This window comes from Papio anubis, chromosome 1 (assembly GCF_008728515.1).
Source record: "Papio anubis isolate 15944 chromosome 1, Panubis1.0, whole genome shotgun sequence".
Classification (NCBI taxonomy): Eukaryota; Metazoa; Chordata; class Mammalia; order Primates; family Cercopithecidae; genus Papio; species Papio anubis.
The window spans coordinates 84,361,341-84,384,426 of record NC_044976.1 but is presented as its reverse complement, the minus strand read 5'-3'; the positions used below and the strand labels follow the sequence as shown (position 1 = coordinate 84,384,426).

Here is a 23,086-nt window from a genome sequence, read left to right as displayed (position 1 = left end):
AGATGTAGCATGAATACACTTGCTTACTACAGTAGTTACTTTCACTTTTATGGTGACAGAAAACAGTCTCATTGTGGTAGGTTTTGCATAATTATTTTATATTTATTTCCATAGCATAATATCTGGCACATTTAGAATGTGCTCTATAAACATTTGTAGTATTATTTATATATGAATGGATACAGACCTAAGGAAGTCATGATGTGAAAAATATGAAGAGGTAAAGAAATTCATAGTGGTTCAAGGCTGAGATAATTTTATTATACAAAAACTGTCAGGAGTAAAGAAATATCTGCAAAGAATGAAATAACCTTATTGTATCCAGAACATCCCATTTCACTCCCAAACCATTAAAGGAAATGTTAGCCATTTTTAGTCACTAAGGAAGCAAAATAAACGTTTCTATATTATATTGTATTAGTTACTTTTTGCATCACTATAAATACCTGAAGCTGGGTAATTTATAAAGAAAAGAAGTTTAGTTGGCTTATAGTTCTGCAGGCCATGCAGATAAGGCGGCATTTGCATCTTGTGAGGGCCTTGGGAAACTCAAATAGTCACAGGAGAAGGTGAAGGGAGAGCAGGCAACGTCACAAGGTGAGAGTGGGAGTAAGAGAGAGAAAAACGGAAGGTCCCAAATCTTTCAAACACCCAGATCTCGCTTGAGTTGAGAACTCACTTATCACCAAGGGGATGATGCTAAACCATCAATGAGGGATCCACCCCCACGATCCAGTCACTTCCCACCAGGCCACACCTCCAACATTAGGAATCACATTTTAACATGAGATTTGGAGGGGACAAACATCCAAATCATATATATGTAGTGTATAAAATAAAAAATATATTTTTAAAATTCTTTATTTTTAATAGCCAGATATTTTCCAAAGTCTACATTTGTGCCTTATATTATCTAAAATACCTTTCGTTTTGTTTTGTTTTTGGTTTGAGATGGAATCTTGCTCTGTCGCCCAGGCTGAAGTGCAATGGCACAGTCTAGGCTCACTGCAACCTCTGCCTCCCGGGTTCAAGCGATTCTCCTGCCTCAGCCTCCCGAGTAGCTGGGATTACAGGCATGCACCACCATACCCAGCTAATTTTTTGTATTTTTAGTAGAGACACGGTTTCACCATGTTGACCAGGCTGGTCTCAAACCCCTGACCTTGTGATCTGCCTGCCTCGGCCTCACAAAGTGGTGGGATTACAGGCGTGAGCCCCTGCGCCCAGCCTAAAATGCCTTTTAAAAAGAAGTTAAGCATAAGGTATTTAAACAATATGTGCAATATGTCTTACATTTTAAAAAATTATTAAACATTTCCAACTACTTTCATATGTATTTTATTCTTTTATTTTGCCATCGGCCCTGTGACGTAGAACAGGCCTATCATCTCCATTTTACTGATGAGAAAAATAGTAAGCTAAGGAATTTACTTGATCTGCCAAAGTTATAGCTGGCTAGAACTGGAACCAATGTCTTTTCACGTTTAGCTCTGACCTCTTTCCACTAGCTCATGTTGTCTTTGCTCTTGCATTAAGTAACCATATAATGAGGAAAAGTCATGTATTTTTTTTTTATTAGAAATTACACTGAAAACACATGTTGACTTGGATTTGGGAAGTAAGAAGAGATTAGTGGCCAAGAACATGGACTGTGGAGTTAGATAGGCTTTTTTTTTTTGAGACAGAGCCTTGCTCTGTTGCCCAGGCTGGAGTGTAGTGGTGTGATCTCGGCTCACTGCAGCCCCTGCCTCCCAGGTTCAAGTGATTCTTCTACCTCAGACTCCTGAGTAGCTGGGACTACAGGCATCTGCCACTACACCCAGCTAATTTTTGTATTTTTAGTAAAGACGGGGTTTCACCATATTGGCCAGGCTGGTCTGAAACTCCTGACCTTGTGATCTGCCTGCCTCGGCCTCCCAAAGTACTGGGATTACAGGTGTGAGCCACAGAGACCAGCCTCTTAATACTTCTTTTACTAGCTTTGTGACTTTTGATGTTATTCAATCTCTCTCTGCTTCATTTTTGTTATCTCATTATTTGTTAAATGGTCACAATGAAACTTACTTTTCAGGTAGTTGGGAAAAATTAAACAAGATTAGCATTCTTAAGGTATAGGGCATAGTGTATGCATGTATTTACTATATGGATTCTATAATTATTATTTGAATTTGAGAGTTTCTTCTGTTCATGAACTAATAACTCCAAGGAATATATGCGAAATATATTTGGCACTGTACAACTTACTCTTATTGCATTTCGTCATCTTGCTTCAGTGATCCATATAACTGTTCTTCTGCGTACCATTTTTGCATTGTATTATACATCCTTTTGTTTTTTCTTTCTCCCATTTGTATTGAAAATTGTTTTCTCGGTTACAACCCTCCTAAGTTGTACTTTTAGTTAGGTTTTCACACTTTAGTTAGGTTTCACACGTGGGAGTGTGATTGGAATAAGGAGGGAATTTCACATTCATAAAGGTTCTCAAATGTAGATTGAAAAATTATTTTAGATTTAGGGGTATATGTGCAGGTTTGTTACATGGATATATTGTGTAATGCTGAGGTTTGGGCTTTTAGTGATCGTGTTGCCAAAGCAGTGAACATAGTACCCAATATATGGGTTTTTCAACCCTTGCCTTCTTCTGTCCCTCCCTCCTTAGGGAGTCTACAGTGTTTATTTTTCCCATCTTTGTGTCCATGTATACCCAATGTTTAGCTGCCATTTATAAGTGAGAACATGCAGTATATTTTGTTTTCTGTTTCTGTGTTAATTTGCTTAGGATAATGGCCTCCATCTGCATCTATGTTGCTGCGAAGGATGTGGTTTTGTTCATTTTTATGGCAATGTAGTATTCCATGGTCTATATGTACCACATTTTCTTCATGCAGTCCACTATTGATGAGCACTTGGGTTGATTTCATGTCTTTTCTATGGTGAACAGTACTGCAATAAACATATGAGTGCAGATGTGTTTTTGGTAGAATGATTTATTTTTCTTTGGGTATATGCCCGGTAATGAGATTGCTGGGTCAAATGGTAATTCTATTTTTAGTTCTTTGAGAAATTTCCAAACTTCTTTCCACAGGGACTGAACTAATTTGCATGACCACCAACAGTGTATAAGCATTCCTTTTTATCTGAAACCTCATCAATATCTGTTATTTTCTGACTTTTTAATAATAGCTATTCTGACTGGTGTGAGATGGTATTCCCCTGTGGTTTTGATTTGCATCTCTCCGATTAGTTATGTTGAGCATTTTTTTCCATGTTTTTGGGCCACTTGTATGTCTTCTTTTGAGAAGTGTCTATTCATGTACTTTGCCCACTTTTTAATAAAGTTATTTGTTTTTTTCTTGTTGATTTGTTTAAGTTCCTTATAGATTCTGAATATTAGTCGTTTGTCAGATGCATAGTTTGAAGATATTTTCTCCTGTTCTGTAAGTTGTCTATTTACTCTGTTGATGGTTTCTTTTACTCTGCAGAAGATCTTTAGTTTAATTAGGTCGCAATTGCCAATTTCTTTGTTGCATTTGTTGCTTTTGAGGATATAGTCATAAATTCTTTGCCTAGGCCAATGTCTAGAGGGTATTTCCTAGGTTTTCTTCTAGGATTTTTATAGTTTGAGGTCTTACATATTAAGTCTTTAATCCATCCTGAGTTAATTTTTATATATTCACTCAGTCAGAGGTAGGGGTCCAGTTTCATTCTTCTGCATATGGTTAGCCAGTTTTCCAGCACCATTAATTGAATAGGGTATTCTTTCCCGATTATTTATTTTTGCCGACTTTGTTGAAGATCAGTGAGTTGTAGGGTGCGGCTTTATCAAATGTAGATTTTTAGCATTAACTTCAAATCTGGTTAAAAAGGAAAAAATCGTAGAAATACACTCATAAGATAGATGTTTTTCACTTAATTTGTGTCCTGTTACTGGTAAATTCTAAATGTTATGCATTGTACATGAATATTTTCATGAATCATGATAAATTAGCTTTTCATTGGCAGTTATTTGATGATATTTTTTGGTATTAGCAGAAATATTTTGTCAAATGTAAACATTTGAAACACATCATAATTTTTAAACCCTTCTTTGGCATTTCTTTATGTAATAATGTGCTAGCTGCCCCCAAAAGTAAAAATATATTGAACCTCTCCCGACCCTCTAGTGGTCCTGCTGGTGACACAGAATTACTTCTAACCAGATCTACCACCTTCAAACCAAAAAGCAAAAATGTGTGTTATTCTTTTTAATGTTCTTTGTTTCATTACACAGTAAACTCTAGTTTAATGGTGGTATTTTGAGAATGACCTCAACTCTGTGTGGTTTCTTTGTTTGGTACTGCTGACATCTTATTTCTGTTAGAATCAGTGTAATGACGATCAAGAAACCTCTATGAAACTCCTAAGCAATTACTTATAACATTATTGTATTTAAAATATCTAATTGTAAAATGTTCCCTTTACACACTGTACAGCCTATGTTGGAGTTCTGACTTCAGTTCTTGAGTTACCAATTGATTATTTATTTCACTGATAAGTATACACCAGTTAGAGTGTCTTCTTTTTATTTGTAACCAAAACTCCTGCTGGATATATTAAAACAAAAGTTTGCTGACTTTACACTTGAAGTCATCAACAGATGATTCTGAAAATGTACACAGCTTGTCATCATAATCCTAAATGCTCTAGTATCAGAAATACTTTCGTATGGTTCACTTTAAAAGAAACATTTCCCATTCTCCAGCTGCTTGACTTTCGAGTAAGAAAATTATAGATGTTTCGCTTTATTAAAGTGATGTATAAGGGAACACATTCTCTCTCTCTTTTCTTTCAGTTTTTGCTTGTTCATACAATCTGTGGAATATAAGGCAATTTTAGGCACCTTTGACAAGGAAAAACACCTAAAAAAGTTTTCAAGATGGATGATTGCAACTTTTTTAATGACAATACTTAACTAAACTCTAAGGAACTAAAATCTTCCAAAAGTTTTATTCCAGGCAACTTAGATATGATTCTTGAGACATTTATCGCTTTCTTTTTAAAATGAAAAAGATAAAATATGCATAACATAAAAAGTTCTATTTATAAACCCTCTTAAATTATATAGTCAGTGGCCTTAAGTACATCCACATTGTTGTACAACCATTGCCACCATCCATCTTAAAAACTTTTTCATCTTCCCAAACTGAAGCTCTATACCCAATAAACGATTCCCCATTCTCCACTCCCAGTTCCTGGCAACCACCATTCTGCTTTCTGTCTCTATGAATTTGACTACCCTAAGTACATCATGTAAGTGGAATCGTACACTATCTGTCCTTTTGTGAGTGGCTTACTGCACTTAGCGTAATTGTCTTTAAGGTCCATCCATGTTGTGGCAGTTTTCAGAATCCTTCATTTTTAAGGCTGAATAATATTCCATTTTATGTATATACAACATTTTGTTTATTCATTCATCTATTAATGAACATTTGGGTTGCTTCCACCTTTTGATAATTGTGAATAATGCTGGAATGGGTATAGAAATGACATTTACTTTTTAATGCTTGAATTCTTCAGTATTTGTTATTATGAAAGTATTTACTCTGAAAAATCATCCATTCTGTGATTCAAAATAAGAAGCCTTTATTTAAATCTTAGTGAAAATGACCTACTGTATCTCTACTTCAATTTCTTTTATACTTCGGCTTTTCTCTGCATCCATATAACTACTCTTCTCTCACACCCCTATTTCACCCTCTGTCTGATCAGTGAGAATTTTTCCTATTATTTTCTCCTCAGAGCTTTAGTCTGTCTTTAAGACTTCAAACATATCTGTCCTTCAGATTTTTTTTCTCTATGAGCTTTTTCTATGAACTCTACATCTCGCAACTCCCTGCCATGATAATTACATTTGAATACCTCATTATAACCACAAATTCCAAATAACTAACAAAACTCATCCTCTTTATACCAAACTCAGCTTTTCTATTTGTTTTCCATATTTCTATCAGTGGTTATCATTTGCCTGTCAAGCCAACTGTAAACTTTAGAGTCATCTTTTCTCTTGATTCTTATAGATAGATAAAGACCTGTGTGACCCACTGTAATCAAAGTGAGTTTATAAAGTGAAAATTTGATTATATCAAAACTATGTCTAAGTTTTTTAATGACTCACGGTGTACATTGCAGACTTTCCATCATAACAAAAAAGACTCTTCATGATATGACCCCCTGCCACCCTTTCCAAACTCACCTCTTGCCCACCAATCACACAGACTATTTGCAATTCTTTGTAAAAGCTATGTCATTTCATTCTGATTGATTGACTGATGGCACATTGTTAGCCCTGCCTTTTCTTTTCTTCAGGACTTAGTTCAAATGTTGCTTCCTCAGTAAAGCAAAGCACCATTAATCTTCTCTCTAGGCAAAATTGGTCATTCTGCTTCCAAAGTTCCCATTGTTTATTTGTCATATCACCTATTACATAATCATGTAACAATTATCATATGATATTACAATCATTTATTTGTATGACCCTCTTTCCTAATAAACTATGTACTTGTTGAGGGCACTGATTTTCACATGCATCTTTATAAACCCAGTACCTGACACAAAATGGCTACTAAAATAATGTTTGTTGAACCAATAATCTGGACCCATAATCCTTCAAATTTAGACCACTTAAAGAGCTTCTAATAGGTTTGCCTATATTCAGTGTTTCCTGTCATGGCTGTATGCTGTATCCTATCAACAGATTAATATTTTAGAAATACAGCATAACATCAGTGCACTACCATACTCCCTAAAATCAGTAGCTTCCATTTGTCTAATATATAAAGTCTAAAATTTTTAGTTTAAAATTTAAGACTCTCCTTAATCTAGCACCCAAACTACCATACACTTTATCTGTAAAATTGATGAAATGCGTTATTTCCCATAGTGAGATATAACTAAGTTATGTTAGAATAAAGTGCCTTGCATTGTTATTTATATGTATCTCTTGTTTCTCAGACCAGATTGGAATCTTTATTAAGGCAGGATGGGTCTTACACATAAAACTAACATATAAAACCATCTTACATACAAAGCATGTTATATATAAAATGTGATCAATTACCATTTACAAACACTCTCCAATTGTTACCATTAACAAAGACTTCCTATTTTGTCTTTATTTACTCTAATTGCTCTTCTAGAATTCTTTCTCCAGTCTCTGCTTATTAAGATTTTACCCACTCTGTAGACCTATCTCAAGTGACAGTCTCCTTTGAAGCTTTCTTTGATTGCCTTTGCCTCCTGCCACATTTAAATGTATCTCTTCCTCCACTGTACTTCTTATATTATTTTGATACCTCCATTCTGTCTTAAATTTTAGCTAATTATATACATATATTTTCTGCCCACTATAAAATTTAGTGAAGGAAATTATTTAGGGTCATTTTTATTAGCCACCATTTCTTAAATTATATTTTATATTTTGTGTATTTTTTAATGGGAAGATTGATCTGTAACTTCTGGAAGAAAAGCAATTAGGTGAGGGGAAGTTATTCACACTTGTAAGTCTTATAATTTCATGCTACTACAAATAAAATTTTAAGTACTTCTTTTTAGAATCATTTGTGGGGAGAATATTCAAATGAAATAATATACAGATTATTTTCTTGTTTTAAGGGTTTTATTGGCTCTCCTGGAGAAGCAGGACAACTGGGACCTGAAGGAGAAAGGGTAAGTCCATTCTCTTCAAATAGTATTTCTGAAATGGTATACTTATGATAATGTACAACAGGAGTCATAAAATCAGATGTCAGGGAAGAAATCTTACTGAGTTACCAAGCCAGGTTTAAGAAAAATCACCTGCCAGAAATGTAATTTGATTTTTGAAAATCTTACTGAATTTTGTTAAAAGAAAGTAACATAGCATGATAGAAATATAATTATATTTTAAATTTAAATTTTTGAAAATACACGCCAAAATACCAAAATATCTATGAAATTTTTATTTTGTAATTCATTATCTTTGAGTATAAATTCTTGACAAGTCTTGATTTTGAGAGCAATATGTGGTAGAATTTAGCCTCAGAAGATATATTTTTGTTTAATTTAATAATGGGAGATAGCTGTTAATAAATATTGGTACTTATAACACAGAACCTTTGCAAAATGGTTTGTTATACTAAAAAGGTTAATGAAGTTATTTATAGGAGTTATGGCATTGCAGCTTCATCATATCTAGTTTTCAGTGCTATATGCAATCTATATGGAGTAATTTCTCTTTGTATTCCTTCATTTACATTGCCAGTATTAATTGAAAACAGTAGAATTGAACAATATTAGTATATTGTCGTAGAATTTGAAATTAGAGAGTCATATTCAGAATTCAGTCTTCACTGCTATCATTATAAGAGTGCAGTTCAGGCCAAAATGTTCATTTCTGGAAAGTGATTTTTGCAAATGAAAGTGAACCACATTCTTTGCTAAATGAATTTTTCAAATAAATAGTTTTTAGTGAGGGACTTAAGCTATATTTTCTTGTAATTACTTGTGAATGCCCCTGCAGAGAAGAAATAATCAAAGAGTTTAAATGTGCTGTAATGACAATCAAAATGTCTAGCCATCTTTGGTGAGATGAGGTAAAGATGTTTCCCTGGTGAACACAGCAAGTCGTTTTGTTCAATAGCAAAAAATATCTTCAGCATAACTCCACAACTAAGCCACCTAACCTTTGTATACTACAGCAGACTAGCAGAGGATGTATCTCATTGATCATGCAAAGAATTGATCTGCTGCTTCTTGACCCAATGATTCTGGTTTACATTGTTAATTACTCTGCTTTTCATAACAATCCTTTTCTGATCCTTTGACGTGAACTTATTTCTCATAAGTTATTTAACAAACCAAAATTATGTGTCCTTGTAAAATGTTGTCATCTTGGATTTACTGATCTTAAGCCCAGTGTTGACACTGGCTATCAATTGGCACATTGCTGTAATCACATTCACTAATTTTTACCAGTCTATATGAAAATATCAAGACCTGGCCGGGCATGATGGCTCACACCCGTAATCCCAGCACTTTGGGAGGCCGAGGCGGGTGGATCATGAGTTCAGGAGATCAAGACCATCCTGGCTAACATGGTGAAACCCCGTCTCTAGTAAAAATACAAAAAAATTAGCTGGGCGTGGTGGCGGGCGCCTGTAGTCCCAGCTACTCGGGAGGCTGAGGCAGGAGAATGGCATGAACCCAGGAGGTGGAGCCTGCAGTGAGCCGAGATCACACCACTGCACTCCAACCTGGGCAACAGAGCAAGACTTTGTCAAAAAATAAAAATAAAAAAAAAAGAAAGAAAATATCCAGACCTGTCTCAACATATAAATACACAAGACCAGTTTGTGATATTGGGCCCATCATGGGTACTGTGTCCTAATATTATTTGGCTATGTCAAAATTCTCATTAAAACTATGAATGATGTGGCTTAAAGGGTGTTATGTATAAAACATTTAAGTAAAGAAAGCAGAAGAGAATAAGATACAATAGTGCTAAGTATTCCTGAAAACAAATGGAAAGAAAAAGTCATTTCTGGGAGTCAATACTGTACATTACGTGCATATTGTGTGTATACACATACACACACCTATGAAACATGTACACATATATATGTGTATATAAATGAAAAATGCTTGTATAATTCTGTCTGTATTATTTGACTTCTTGTGAGATTTAGGGAGGCTACTGAAAATTTAGGAAATAATTATTCTATTATTTTTTAAAAGATTGGTTGTATTATGTAAATATATGTAAAGTCTTAATGAAATGAGTCCTCTTGCTAACCTGTGAACTCTTTTTTGATGATCAGATACATGAGTATTTTTTTAAACACTGTTGACTTGAAAGTGAATGGATTACTTCAGCCAGTGATGTCTTCTAACTTACCTGTATGTGCTATTAATCTCAAGCTACATGGTTGTGACAGACTGCTTAGTCTGCAAGTCTCAAAGTGATGATATCAAGTAAGATGCTTTAAACTGCAAATAACAGAAAACCACAATTCAAAATGGCTTAAACATAAGGATATTTTTAATGATGATGATGATAATAGCAAATGATTTACTGAATGGTTTTATATATGTGCATGTATATAAAAACAATTTAATAAATGGTTTTATATACATGAATTAACTTCTTTATTTATATATGTATATATATGAAATTTTTAATAAACTTTTATATATGTGTGTATGTATATATACATGAATTGATTTCTTTATATATAAAACCATGTGTTGAATGGTAGGTATTGTTATTCTTCTCATCATAGATGAAGAAAATGAGGCACACACAGAGGAAGTATCTTGTCTTAGGCTATATACAGGCAGTAAGAGCAGAGCCAGGATTTAGACAAGGTTTTGTCAGCTCTAAAGCCTGAGTACTTAAGTACTGTACCCTACTGCTTCTTACATGACCAGAAATCCATAGGTTAGGTGGGCTGTAGATTCATCTCTCTGCTTTACCTTTTCTAATGTTGTCTTTACCCTAAGGCTTATTTCCCATGTGACTGCAAGATTGCCAGTGCACCGGTTAAATGTGTCTTTGTTTATATCCAGATAGAGAGGGGAAGACAGAGAGGAGGGCATTTTCCCTTAGATATGAAAATAAGACCTTCGTGTTCATCTGGTTATGCCAACTTTGGTAATATGCCTATCTCTGGACAAATAACTATCACCAGGGACATGTCAAGATCCCATTTGGAAGTACAGATGGGATGGATTCCTGAATAAAAGCGGAATTTTGTTTTGAAGAAAAAAGGGGCTGCCTCAGTTAAATTAATATATTGAGGCTTTTCTGAATATCACATCAGTTTATAGAACAATTTGTTTTTTTCTTTTGCATACTTTATTACTTTATATTGGGAGAAAAAGATCTATAGTACCTAATTAATTCATTCAACAAATATTTCCTTTTTCTTTTCTATATTCTAGGGCATTCCTGGGATCCGTGGAAAGAAGGGTTTTAAGGGGAGACAGGTATCTTCATTTGTGTTTTTGAGGTTTATGTTAGAGCAATATAACCTGGTTATGTGTTCTTATCTATGAAAATATGAAGACACTTTTTACTGTTTGTTGTTTATAATCGTTCCATTTTAATTTTTGCCTCTTGAATAGTGTATCGAATAATACCTGAGAATATAAAGGAAAATTTAGATTAAAAAATAACTCAACTTTGAACACTTCTAACCCTTTCACCATACCAGTGGGAAAACACTTACCTCTATGGTAAGGAGCTAAAATGCCACAGAAAATACGTGAACAACTTAAAACACAAATGGTAGTACTATTCAACCAATTCTACATGACCAGATGTTGTAGAGGTTCAACCTCATATTCTAGAGATTTTTTAAATGCGTGCTTCAGCTGTTAATTCAGAGATTAGTTTGCTACAACTTCTTGTATTTTCAGGTTAAAAAAATCCAGGAAAGTGAATTTTACTAGGTAATATAATAATTTCAGAGATGGCAGGGAATTGTGACATCATCCAGTACCCCATTGCTTAACAAATAAGAAAAATGTGGTCCAGAAAGGCATCCTGAAGTTCTCCTTTTTAATCTACTATAGTCCATGAAGATAAAAAGTGAGATTTTTCATAACAGCTTTTCTAAAATTTTGTGTGCTTGAATAAAATCTTAATGATAATACTAAAGGACTGCAGCTCTCACCAGAATGTTCAAATCATTTGAAACATTTATCCTTGAAGCTTTGTAATACTCCTTGAAGGTAAAATAGAGTAAGTATTAATGTCACCATAATATAGGTGAGGAAAATAAAGCTTAGAGATGTTAAAAGGCTTGCTTAGATCAGATAGCTGAAAGTGGTAAAATCAGTAATTGAGCAAAGCTCCACAGAATCTAAATCCAGAATCCTTTTCCTTACTGCTTAGATATTTCTGCTTTGTCTTCTACTCACACTGCTTAGAAGAGGCATGAATTGTTTTTTCATGACGTCTGGCCAAATTGAGATACAGTTATTTTAAAGTTTAAAGATTTTAATATATTAAGATAGACTTACCAAACTGTCAAGAAATACAAAATAAGCCAAACGTTTTGTTTCCCTGCAATTACATTGAACTTAAATGCTAATCTTATAATGGTTATAACAGTAGAAACTGCCATCACTATTGCTATTATCACCATTTTTAAGTTCTCAAGCACCGTAATAAGTATTTTGTATGCCATCTCATTTAACTATGCTCTGTTATACTTGAATACATTGGTGTGTTATTATTTTTATTATTATTATTATTTTATTTTTACATTTTAGCTCTCATACACATATCCCAACAGAAAATGCCTTTCTATTTATTGGGCATCCAATTTCTACTCTAAAATTCTAAAGATTGACAATAGGTGGTTTGTTTTCTTTAGTCTTGTTTACTCCATTCTGTATCTTCAAATTTTCACCCTTCTCCTATCAATGTATGCTATTAATAAAAGAACCAAGAAAATCATTTGCCGTAATATATAAATTACTTCCAATGCTTAAAATGCTGCCTTACCCTTTGGCAATTATTTTAAGTATATTGAGTGTGAAGGCAGGGCGCGGTGGCTCATGCCTGTAATCTTTGCACTTTGGGAGGCTGAGGTGGGCGGATCAGTTGAGATCAGGTGTTCAAGACCAGCCTGGCCAACATGGCAAAACCCCATCTCTACTAAAAATACAAAAATTAGCTGGGTGTAATGGCGGGTGCCTGTGATGCCAGCTACTCAGGAGGCTGTGGCAGGAGAATCACTTGAACCCAGGAGGCAGAGGTTGCAGTGAGCTGAGATCGTGCCACTGCACTCCAGCCTGGGCGACAGAGTAAGACTCCATCTCAAAATAAATAAACAAATAAATAAATATTAAAAATAACATAGAGTCTTAAGACAAAATAACTAACCTGCAATGGTGGAATTTTAGACATTGATGAGCAAATTGAATATTTTCTCAAAGCCCTTATATGTATCACTTAGATAACCACCAATTATTTCTTTTTTTTTTTCCACCAATTATTTCATTGGCTAATATTGCTGATCTCATGTAGACATCAACTTGATTTTAGCTTTGGCAATGTATAGGTAATTGGTAGTTTCCTACTATAATGAATTATGAAATTATCCAGAGACCTTTATAGACAACTTCTGGTTTTGTAATCCATAGGGAATTATAAAATTATCCAACCGGAGCCTATTGAATTGAAAAAGGGAGTTTAAGAAAACAGTGGAAAAGTAGTGAATGAAATGATTATGGGGCTCTTGTTTGATTGCACTCTTCTTTTTATTATAAAATTTGCAAAGCTTTATTGCCTTTAAAATATATGCATATGTAATAGATTTAGATCTTTTGAAAAATTGTATTTGAAAAACATACATTAATTTTTTCTGACTAATGTTTATTTTAAAGTCTGTCTAGTATGGTATATATTATGTATGCTATATGTACTTTTTTTTATCATTTTTACCACAAAATGATTTGTCTATATTTATAAGGAAAATATGAATACTTAGAATAAAATACAGTTACAGCCACATGTCAACTTATGGCAAGGCTCACCTCAGAGACTGTCCCAGAATATATTATCCTATGTATAAATGCCCCCCTTATTCTTTCTGTTTATTATAAATAAAATCATCTTCAAAAGATATTATGCACCATAGGATTCTTGTATTTCAATTCAGATGATTAAAATTCCATGAGAAACATGGTCATTTATTACTGTTTTAATAACAGTAAAAGGAAAAGATCTTTTGATAATCTGTCCACTCTCCTTGATGTAGAAAATAGTAGGTGTGTAGAAGATGAATATGGTCATGTTCTCCTGGTAATTTGTTAAATTATGTTTACTATTAATTGTGAAATACAGACAGAACTAAAAGATTCCAGGCTACTATGAAGTAGATGGATGACACCTATACCTTTGAGAGAATGTGATAGAAACCTGGAAATGCTGAAATCTGAACGTACCAGCATCTGAGAAACTTTTGGCTTTGGATGAGTCAAAAAACCGTTTTAATTTTCTGCTGGTTTGAGAGCTATTTAGAAGTTTGGGCCGGGCACGGTGGTTCATGCCTGTAATCCCAGCGCTCTGGGAGGCCGAGGTGGGTGGATCATGAGATCAACAAATCGAGACCATCTTGGCCAACATGGTGAAACCCTGTCTCTACTAAAAATACAAAAATTAGATGGGCGTAGTGGCGCATGCCTGTAGTCCCAGCTTTTCAGGAGGCTCAGGCAGAAGAATTGCTTGAACCCAGGAGGCGGAGGTTGCAGTGAGCCAAGATTGCGCCACTGCACTCCAGCCTGGCAACAGAGTGAGACTCTGTCTCAAAAAAAAAAAAAAAAAAAAAAAAAGGAAGGAGAAGTTTGGATTGATGTTTCATTGTAGTACTGCTGTGTAGATACGATATAATTTCATTTACTATCATTAGGTAGAATCGTATTAGAAGATGTACTTTATCACAACTATTACCCTTAAGTTTTTAAATTCATATTTCTGGTTTTTTCTAACTTTTTTATTTTTAATTTTTGTGGGTACATAGAAGGTGTATGTAATTATGAGTTTCATGATATGTTTTGATTTCTGGGTTTTAAATGAGCTGGTTTCCTTAAATTTTAGGTAGAGCGATACAGTTAGTCTTATGAGCATGGAGTGTGATTCAGTTTTAAATAGTTACAACATATGATTTATAGAACAATAGTAGCTATTTTTAGAGAAATCTATGAAGTTTTATTAGCATTTTATACTTAGATTTTTTAAGACTCTGAATTTAAGCCCAGAAATTAGCAAATTACTTCACTTTCTGTTTTATGTATTACATGAAACAGTCTGACAGTCAATACGGTGAAAGCAATAGCCATAAAAATCTTCAAAATCTCAGTTCAGGTCTTTCTACCTATTGATCAGGATAAGTTTCTTTGGACTACTGAATTGGATTCTCAGCTGTGTAGTAAAGCTTCATGTTTCATATGGAATCGTTTGCAAAAATAGTAATCATATTATATATACATATAGCATGGAAATAAAGTAAAAGTCTTGTCTAAAATTGTCCAACAAGTTAGTAACGTTACTAATTTTACATTTGGGAAGATGTTGCTATAAATCACGTGCTCATACTGCTAGCCAAATGATCACTTATTTCTCTGAGTAAACACAAAGCATGGAATTAAGTTGTCGTGAATGAGCTTAGTGGTGTCTGTGTTTTTCTTTTAATGAACTTATAGATTTACAAATAAGAGCTATCTTCTCTTAGACAGTATAAATATTTTATGAATGCAATTGAACTGGACACATTTTATAATAGCATATTATTTTGGTTATTCAAGAGGTAATTATTTTTTAAAAAGAGAAAAGTATTTATTATTTAGCCTCATAATGGTATGTTTAAATTTAACATTTGTGTTTATTTCCACTTAAATCTTATTTCCCAGAAAGTTCTTTTTTCCCAAAATGAAATGTTATGTTTATTAGATTTAATTGATATTTGTAACACACTTCTTTCTTCAGTAAGGACCATTAGTTTGAAGTGGGAAAACTGTTTTTGTTAGGCATTTGGTATATTTTAGAACCAAAGATTATTTAAAAATAGTTATATTAACAAATTCACTTGTTCCTTGGTCTTATATTGTTGGCATTTGAAATGTTTTTTTATTCCTTGTATTTTAAGCTGTTTTTGATTTCAGGATTTTAGCATAAGTACTTGCTAATCACAACAATTATTTTTAAAGACCTCCTGTAATCACAGTTATTATTAGTCAATGTGTGTCCTCATGCTTTTGGATAGTGATGTGTAGTTCTGACCTCTTCCTCTCCTTCCCTCCTGCACTCCCTACATGTCACAATTGGATCAAAACCCTTAATGTTAATTAATATTAGAGAATACCCTGAGGCTGTCTGTGCCTTCAGTAAAACTAACCGTTGAAGATAGAGAAGCCCAAGAGTCTATAATTGTCTCATCCTTTTGCTCTCTATCTGTGGATATTTGAGTTCAACTCAAGTTCATTCTCCGAAGATTTCAGGAAAAGACAAGATAGTAGTCAATCTTAATTGATCAGGAGCCTTTCAACACCATAGAACTACTACTGTTTTGTTTTACATGCTTTAATGTCTTTATTTGAGAATCTTCTTGGAACAAATCTGATGTGAGCCAGATTCTTTAAAAGCCTAAGTACACTGATGCATAACAGAAGAGAAGAATCCTGTTCAAAAAGTAAAAATAAAAATAAATAGGGGAGGCAGGGAGAGAGGATTTGTTATGTATTTGATAACTTTAGATTTCTTATACCTCACTCCAAGTAGCTTCCTTTTTAGTGTAAAGTTTCCAAAGTTTATTTTGTAGTGCTACAATCAGGAAATTCTATAGTTGCTTTTAAAAAAGGCATTTACAGAGCTCTCAGCTTGATTTAATCAGTAGTCTCTGTCTTGTACCAAGTTAGCCATGCAAATTTATATGGCTCCACAGACCTAAAAAATTTATGCCAGAACTGACTTGCCAGGATTGAAAATAAACATGAAATTGGAGATGGGAGTTACTTTCAACAACACCTAGAAAACTGCTATCAGAATACTGATGTTTTTCAAGGAATTTTTCAGACCCTTAGAAATAGATTATAAATAATCAAATCACATTACATTTAAAGTTTGACAAACAGCAAAACTGTACTTAGTTTTCTTCCTCTGAAGATAAAAATATCACATCCTAGAATGGTGGGCAAAATAACACCCTTAAGGCACCCAGTCTTCCGAGATGTTTACTTTTCTAATTACAGAAAGGAGTGCCTGTGCCTCTTTTCTCGTATGTTTTTCTGTTAGAAGAGTGTATTTGAAGTAAACTGTATTTTGGCTTCTAAATCTAGAGTTAGAATTTCAGAATATAAGATCCTGGTGTTGGACATCTGTTATTAGTTTTTATCTTTAGCCCAAGACAGTCTTAAATACATATTGCATAGTAGCATCTCAGATACATACATTTTGTGGAAAATTTAGAGACTCTTGTTTGTTTTGTTTTAGGAAGAAAATGCAGTTAATTCGATCATAAAGTACAACTCTAGCTAGAACATTATGAAAAAGTTGTTATTAATTGTTAAGGGATTCTGCCTCCTTCAGGAAAAATGTAATTTATGTATTCTACTTTACTGGGCTTAGTCTGTAGTAGCTATATTTGGCTAACATACATATATAATAGTATGACGGGATGTATGGAAGATTTCAGGACTTTTAATTAACCCCACCACAGGGTTGGCATAGACACTAAGAAGAGGGACACCCAATGAACTACATATTTTAATTTGGAGGAAGTCCGGGCAGAACATGATTGATTTCATAGGGATGTAACACCAGTGGGTGGGAATATGGAAATTATCTTCAGGGTGGATAATGTAAGGGACAACTCAAAGAGCCTTGTAGGTTATCAAAATCAGAAGTGTGAGTGCACATGTGGCATTTAGGCCTAGGTTGGGCTCAGGGATGATATTCTCTAGGAGGGCGAATAGCAAGAATAAGGTGGGACCTTTATTATTGAGGGATAGAACATGATGTTGTATACCACATCTGGTTTTTGGACACAAGAAAAAGGACACAATGTGGTAATCAGTCTTTTAGAACAGGGCCAGAACTTGAATCTGGAAATTGAGGCCCAGGTTAGCATTAAGCCTGCCTTGATGCCAAATCTCCATGAATGGGGCCAGACCTACTCATGTTTCTGCTGAAGTTTACAATTAGTCTCAATTTTGAGGATCCGGTTGACCCTGAGTATGGATCAAATTGTCCTTGCTGTGAGGAAAAGAAGGGTGAAGAGATCAGATCATCACAGAATACTTCACACTCCAGCCTTTTCCTGCAGTGATCTTGTTTTATATATGAAGGATTTTAAAATACCAGTATTTCCTGGTAATATGTATTCATATGCAGAATGTGTAAAAATAACTTCTAAGTTAAATTTTAGTGTTTCTAATTCTAGACAAGTTAGTGTGATCCTGTATTTTCAATGCTTAGTTTTAGAACAAATTATTTCTGTTATGATTATTAATGCCTGTTTAGTATTAACCTTCTATGATAATTTATATTCATTTCTACTTCAGATTAAATATGTTGTTTCTAAACCTTCCTCTAGAAATAACAAAATATGTTATTTTTGCATTGCTTTTGTTTTTTAAAAATTCTGTAAATATAGTCATTGTGACCATTTTATGGTTATCTTGGTCTTCTTATTTTCCTAGTTATTTTATATACATTTAAAAAAATTGTTTGTGGAGCTAGGAAAATAATGCTTTTACTGGACATGCTAAGGAAGAAGGTTTTCACTGTTTAAACATATTTAAATATACTACCAAATGTAGTATCTATGAGTGATCTAAAATATTAATATCACATACATGTATTCAGGCCTATCAAGTCTAATGAACTTCTTTTGGTCTTAGTGTTTAATAACTACCATGTTTGATAACAGGACCATTGTTAGACCCAGGAATCAGAGAAACTTGCTCTGGGCTCTGAGCTTTAGAGGGCCCTACATATCATACATTTAAAATACTTGAGTGCCTCTGTCATTCAGAATCCAGCACTTAGCACTGGCATCGCATGCCCTGTGATCCTAGACAGTCGCTCTTGTTACTATGTATTAGCTATCTATTGCTATGAAACAAATTACATTGGTGGTTTAAAACAACAATAAATATATATTATTTTTATAGTTTCTGTGGGTCAGGAATTTGGTAGTGGCATAGTTGGGTGGTTCTGATTCATGAGGTTGTAGTTAAGATTTTGGTTAGGGCTACTGTCATCCAAAGGCTTGACTGGGGGTTGGAGGATTTCCTTTTAAGGAGGCTCACTTGCTGGCCAAGTTGGTGCTAGTTGTTGGTGAGAGACCTCACTTCCTCCCCATGGAGACCTCTCCACAGTGCTGCTGAGTATATTCAGAACACAACTTTGGCTTCCCCCAGAGTGAGTGGTGTAAAGATACTACAGCAAGGTGATAGCTGTGGTATCTTTATGACCTAGCTTCAGAAATTACACATTGTCACTTCTATATTCTTTTGGTCACATAGGCTCACATAATTCAGGGTTGGTCTGGACTACATAAGAGCATGAATACCAGGAATCCAGGAATCAAAGATCACTGAGGTCCATCACTGAGGCTGGATACCACAGTTTAAATTAATAATGTTTAGGCTTCAGAGAAATTCTCCACATCTCTTGCCTGTATCTTCATGTCTGAATGCCGTGAAGGTTTGTAAGTGGTACCATTGCTGACATTGGAGACAGAAACTGCTCAAGATTTTCGTAAGGGTTCGAGAAGGCAGTAGAAGCATTTCAATCAAAGGAAAGAGAAATTAATTATCTAATTTTTCTCTCAGCATGAATGCAATAGAATCTTACATGATAAAAATATTGTTTTCTGGTAATTTAAAGCTTCTATTATCCTTTCTTTCTGTTATAATTTGTTGTTCCTGAGGTAATAGAATTAGTGATATTTGCAACAGTTGCAATTGGAGACTGACAAGCATTTTCCATTATTAAATAATGCATATTATTATTAAATTTGTCTTTACATAAATATGGACAAAAAATTCATGAAGTATGATAAGATTTTTTTACGTTGGCAATAGATGGACATGAAATGCTAGAATGATAAAGTTTGAAATACAGATATTTAATAAGATTAAGTCAAATTTTTTAAAAAGTAAATACAAAAATTTTAACATTTTTTAATTTGTTGTTAATTATAATTTGTAATAGGAAGTAGACAGCAGTAGAAAATCTTCAGAGATGATCTACTTGAGTTTTTTAAAACTAGAAACAACAGTAGACTTATGTTGAGCATTACCTATGGTAAAATTTGGAAATAAGACTTTATATATTCTCTAAAGAAGATTTAATTACCAATTTAACTGGTTTTCTGTTTCCATTGCTATTTTACCATAATTAATAACATATGTCAAACTTAGCAGCTGAAAACAATATTCATTTATTATCTTGCAGTTTTCATGGGTCAGGAATCTAGGTGTTACTTCACTGAGTCTTCTGCTCTAGTCATGAGTTTGCAATCAAAGTGTCAGGCTGCATTATCATCTTTAAGCTTGACTGGGGAAAGGTTCATTTCCAGACTCTTTCAGGTTGTAGGAAGAATTTATTACCTTGAGGTTGTAGAATGGAGGGCTCTGGCTTTTTGCCGGCTCTCGGCTGTGGGCCACCCTCAGGTCTTATAGACTGTCCACAGTTTTCAGAGTCACCCACAGTTTCTTGCCACATGGACTTCTCCAACACAGCTGCTTACTTCATCAAACTCATGAGAGAAGCCTGTAGCTCCAGGCTGCTAAGACAGTCTTATATAGTGTAACATAATCATGGCAATGATATATCATCACCTTTGCTATATACTATTTGTTAGATTAAGCAAGTCATAGGTGCTAGCTACACTCAAAGGGAGGATGTCATAGAAAAGTGTGAACACCAGGAAATGGGAATCTTCGGAGATCCTTTAAAGTGTCCACCACACTGATCATTGGAAATAAACAAGAAAATAGAAAATTATTCACAAGTTGAAGAGATTAGTTGAATTCCTGAAACATCGTATTCTTTATCACATAAAATATTTTAACTGATCAAAATGTGAAAAAGAGAACTATATACAACACAGAAGCAATGGTGTGACTCTGGCATGCTCATTAGAAGGTGAAAATTACATTCATGAAACTGGCAAATTGAACAAGAAAAGCAAAAACTCTTGAGCTTTCCTATCTGTTGCATGATAATCCTGGAAAATGACCGTTATGTCCTTTGGCAATGTGAGAGTATTTTTAGGAAAACACAATTTGATTTAAATTAATGATTATAATTTTCTACTAGGCAAATATAACAAAATATTTCATTCTTCAACATTCTTTCAACTGGTTAAAGAAATTATAGAGACTGTCTTTTGTATTATAAAATTAAAGGAAAAATATGTAGTTTGTTACTACTGTTCCATATTTCACAAGCAATCTTGAAGACCATTTTTTTGGCAATGAACCTATGTGGCTGCAAACATTTAGGCTCGTGATTAAAAGAATATAGAACCTCACCTGTATTAAAAATATTAATGCAGTTATTAACATTGAAAAACAACTGAATAAACAATAAACAAGCAAGGAGATTCAACAGTATAAAACATTGGTATGATTTTCTTTAAAAGAAAATATTATGTATCTAATAAAGAGCCAAATAATGCCTTTGTGGTATTAGCTGTGCAGTATTTCATAAAACAAGAAGTGTCTAGATTTCATAGAAATTATTTCAAAAATTGATAATACATTATCAGTATATAAGACGGATTAAAAGAATAAATAATCTCTGTCAAGAATAGAGAATTAAAATGAAATGTTTAATGAGTAATAAAGTGGGAAAAGAAACAATACACAAGGGCTTGGTATGGTAGCTTACGCCTGTAATCCCAACACTATGGGAGGCTGAGGCAGGAGGTATCGCTTGAAGCTGGGAGTTTGAGAAGAGTCTGGGCAACACAGTGAGACCCCCATCTCTACAATGATAATAATAATAATAAGAAGAAAGAAAAATACATTAAAAATTTAAAGTAGATATTACTCAGCTCATCTAAATTATTTCAGGGGCAAAGTCAAGGTGAACAACTAATACGCATGTTTGTGAACTACCGGAAGAATAAGCAGTTGAAATTAATGAGTATTGCATTGTTTTTATGCTGGTTTAGAAAGTAAGTATTTTGTGATGAGGGAAAAATTGATCACAATTCCTTCCCCTCTTCTCTCTCCCATCTTCCCTCTGCTAGGTAGGGAGAAATTACTAATTTTGAGGGAAGGTGAGCCAGAGAGCAGTTTCTCCCACTGGATGCAAGGCACTGGGAAGGACTGGGGAGAACAGCACATTCTCTAGGCAATCCTGAGTGAATCCCCAAAGATGTTTTCAGCAATCCCACTCCTTGTTCAGGTTGTTTTTTAAGAACAACTTTATTAACATATAATTCACATACCATAAAATTCACCTTTAAAGTGTATAATTTGGCAGTTTTGAGTATATTCAGAATTGTGCAGCCATCACAGTATCTGATTTTATAACATTTTCATCACCCCCAAAAGAAATCCTGTACTCATTAGGAGTCACTTTCCATTCCTCCCCCACATCACCAGCCACAGGCAACCACTAATCCACTTTATGTCCCTGTGAATTTGCCTGTTGTAGACATTACACAGCAATGGAATCATGCAGTGTGTCCCCTATACTTTATTATTTCAGTGAGGTTTCTGAAAAACCTACTTATGATCTATCTAAGAAAATCAATCATCTCTTATGTTTCAGACTTACTGTAGTATATATTTCTTCTACTTTTTCCATTACCCGTGTGTCATAAATACTTTCAAATATCCATGTTAGCTCATACTGAATAGGATAATGTATTGCAGAGTTGCAAGTTGTTGACAACAAAATTTGACTTCCAAAGACAATGAAAGTAAAATGCTTGCTTGAACTTCAACTAACTTTGAAGGGAGTATGGCTACAATATATTTGACTACACAGATGGTTTTTACATTATCCTTTGATTACAGGATAAGGGAAACTGTGCTTCTAGTAGGAGTTAACTATATTTTAGAAACATTGTACATTTTTTCAATTGTTAAACTATCTTTTAAGTTTAGCTTATTCATTTTTGTTCTGGGAACCAGTAATTTTTGGCAGTCTGTTAAACATAATATTTAATACTGACTTGCCTAAGTAAAGAGATTATAAGAATCTAATGATAGACTTTTATTTTTGTTGTTCCTGGTTGTTGTAAATGAATATTATGAAAATATTTATAATAGTAAGTCTTATAAACATTTTTATAAAGTAGCCTCTTAAAAAGTGAGCTTTAAAGTTGAGGAATGGTAAATCTTTAGAGAAAAATGTAGTTTTATAAAGTAAGAGTCGCTGAGCATTGAGTTATTTTACAATAGAATCTACAATGAGAAGGTTTGTTATTTTACCGTCCTTCATAGTTTTACCATGTAGAATTCTCAATAGGCATTTGGGAAGCTTTTAATTTTCACCTCATTTTAAGTCTGTAGTATTTATGTGTATTATTCCTTTCCT

At 33.9% G+C, this 23,086-nt stretch overlaps 1 protein-coding gene across 7 annotated transcripts in view; it reads left to right on the top strand.

Annotated features, from left to right (window-relative positions):
- The window catches only part of COL24A1 (collagen type XXIV alpha 1 chain), a 386,758-nt gene that overhangs the window by 91,940 nt on the left and 271,732 nt on the right, over positions 1-23,086 (top strand). For all 7 annotated transcript variants that reach the window (XM_031650448.1, XM_031650446.1, XM_021943525.2 and 4 more), the window contains 2 exons: positions 7,651-7,704; positions 10,957-11,001. In XM_031650448.1, coding sequence (XP_031506308.1) covers positions 7,651-7,704; positions 10,957-11,001 — 99 coding nt within the window. The remainder of the gene's footprint in view (positions 1-7,650; positions 7,705-10,956; positions 11,002-23,086) is intronic.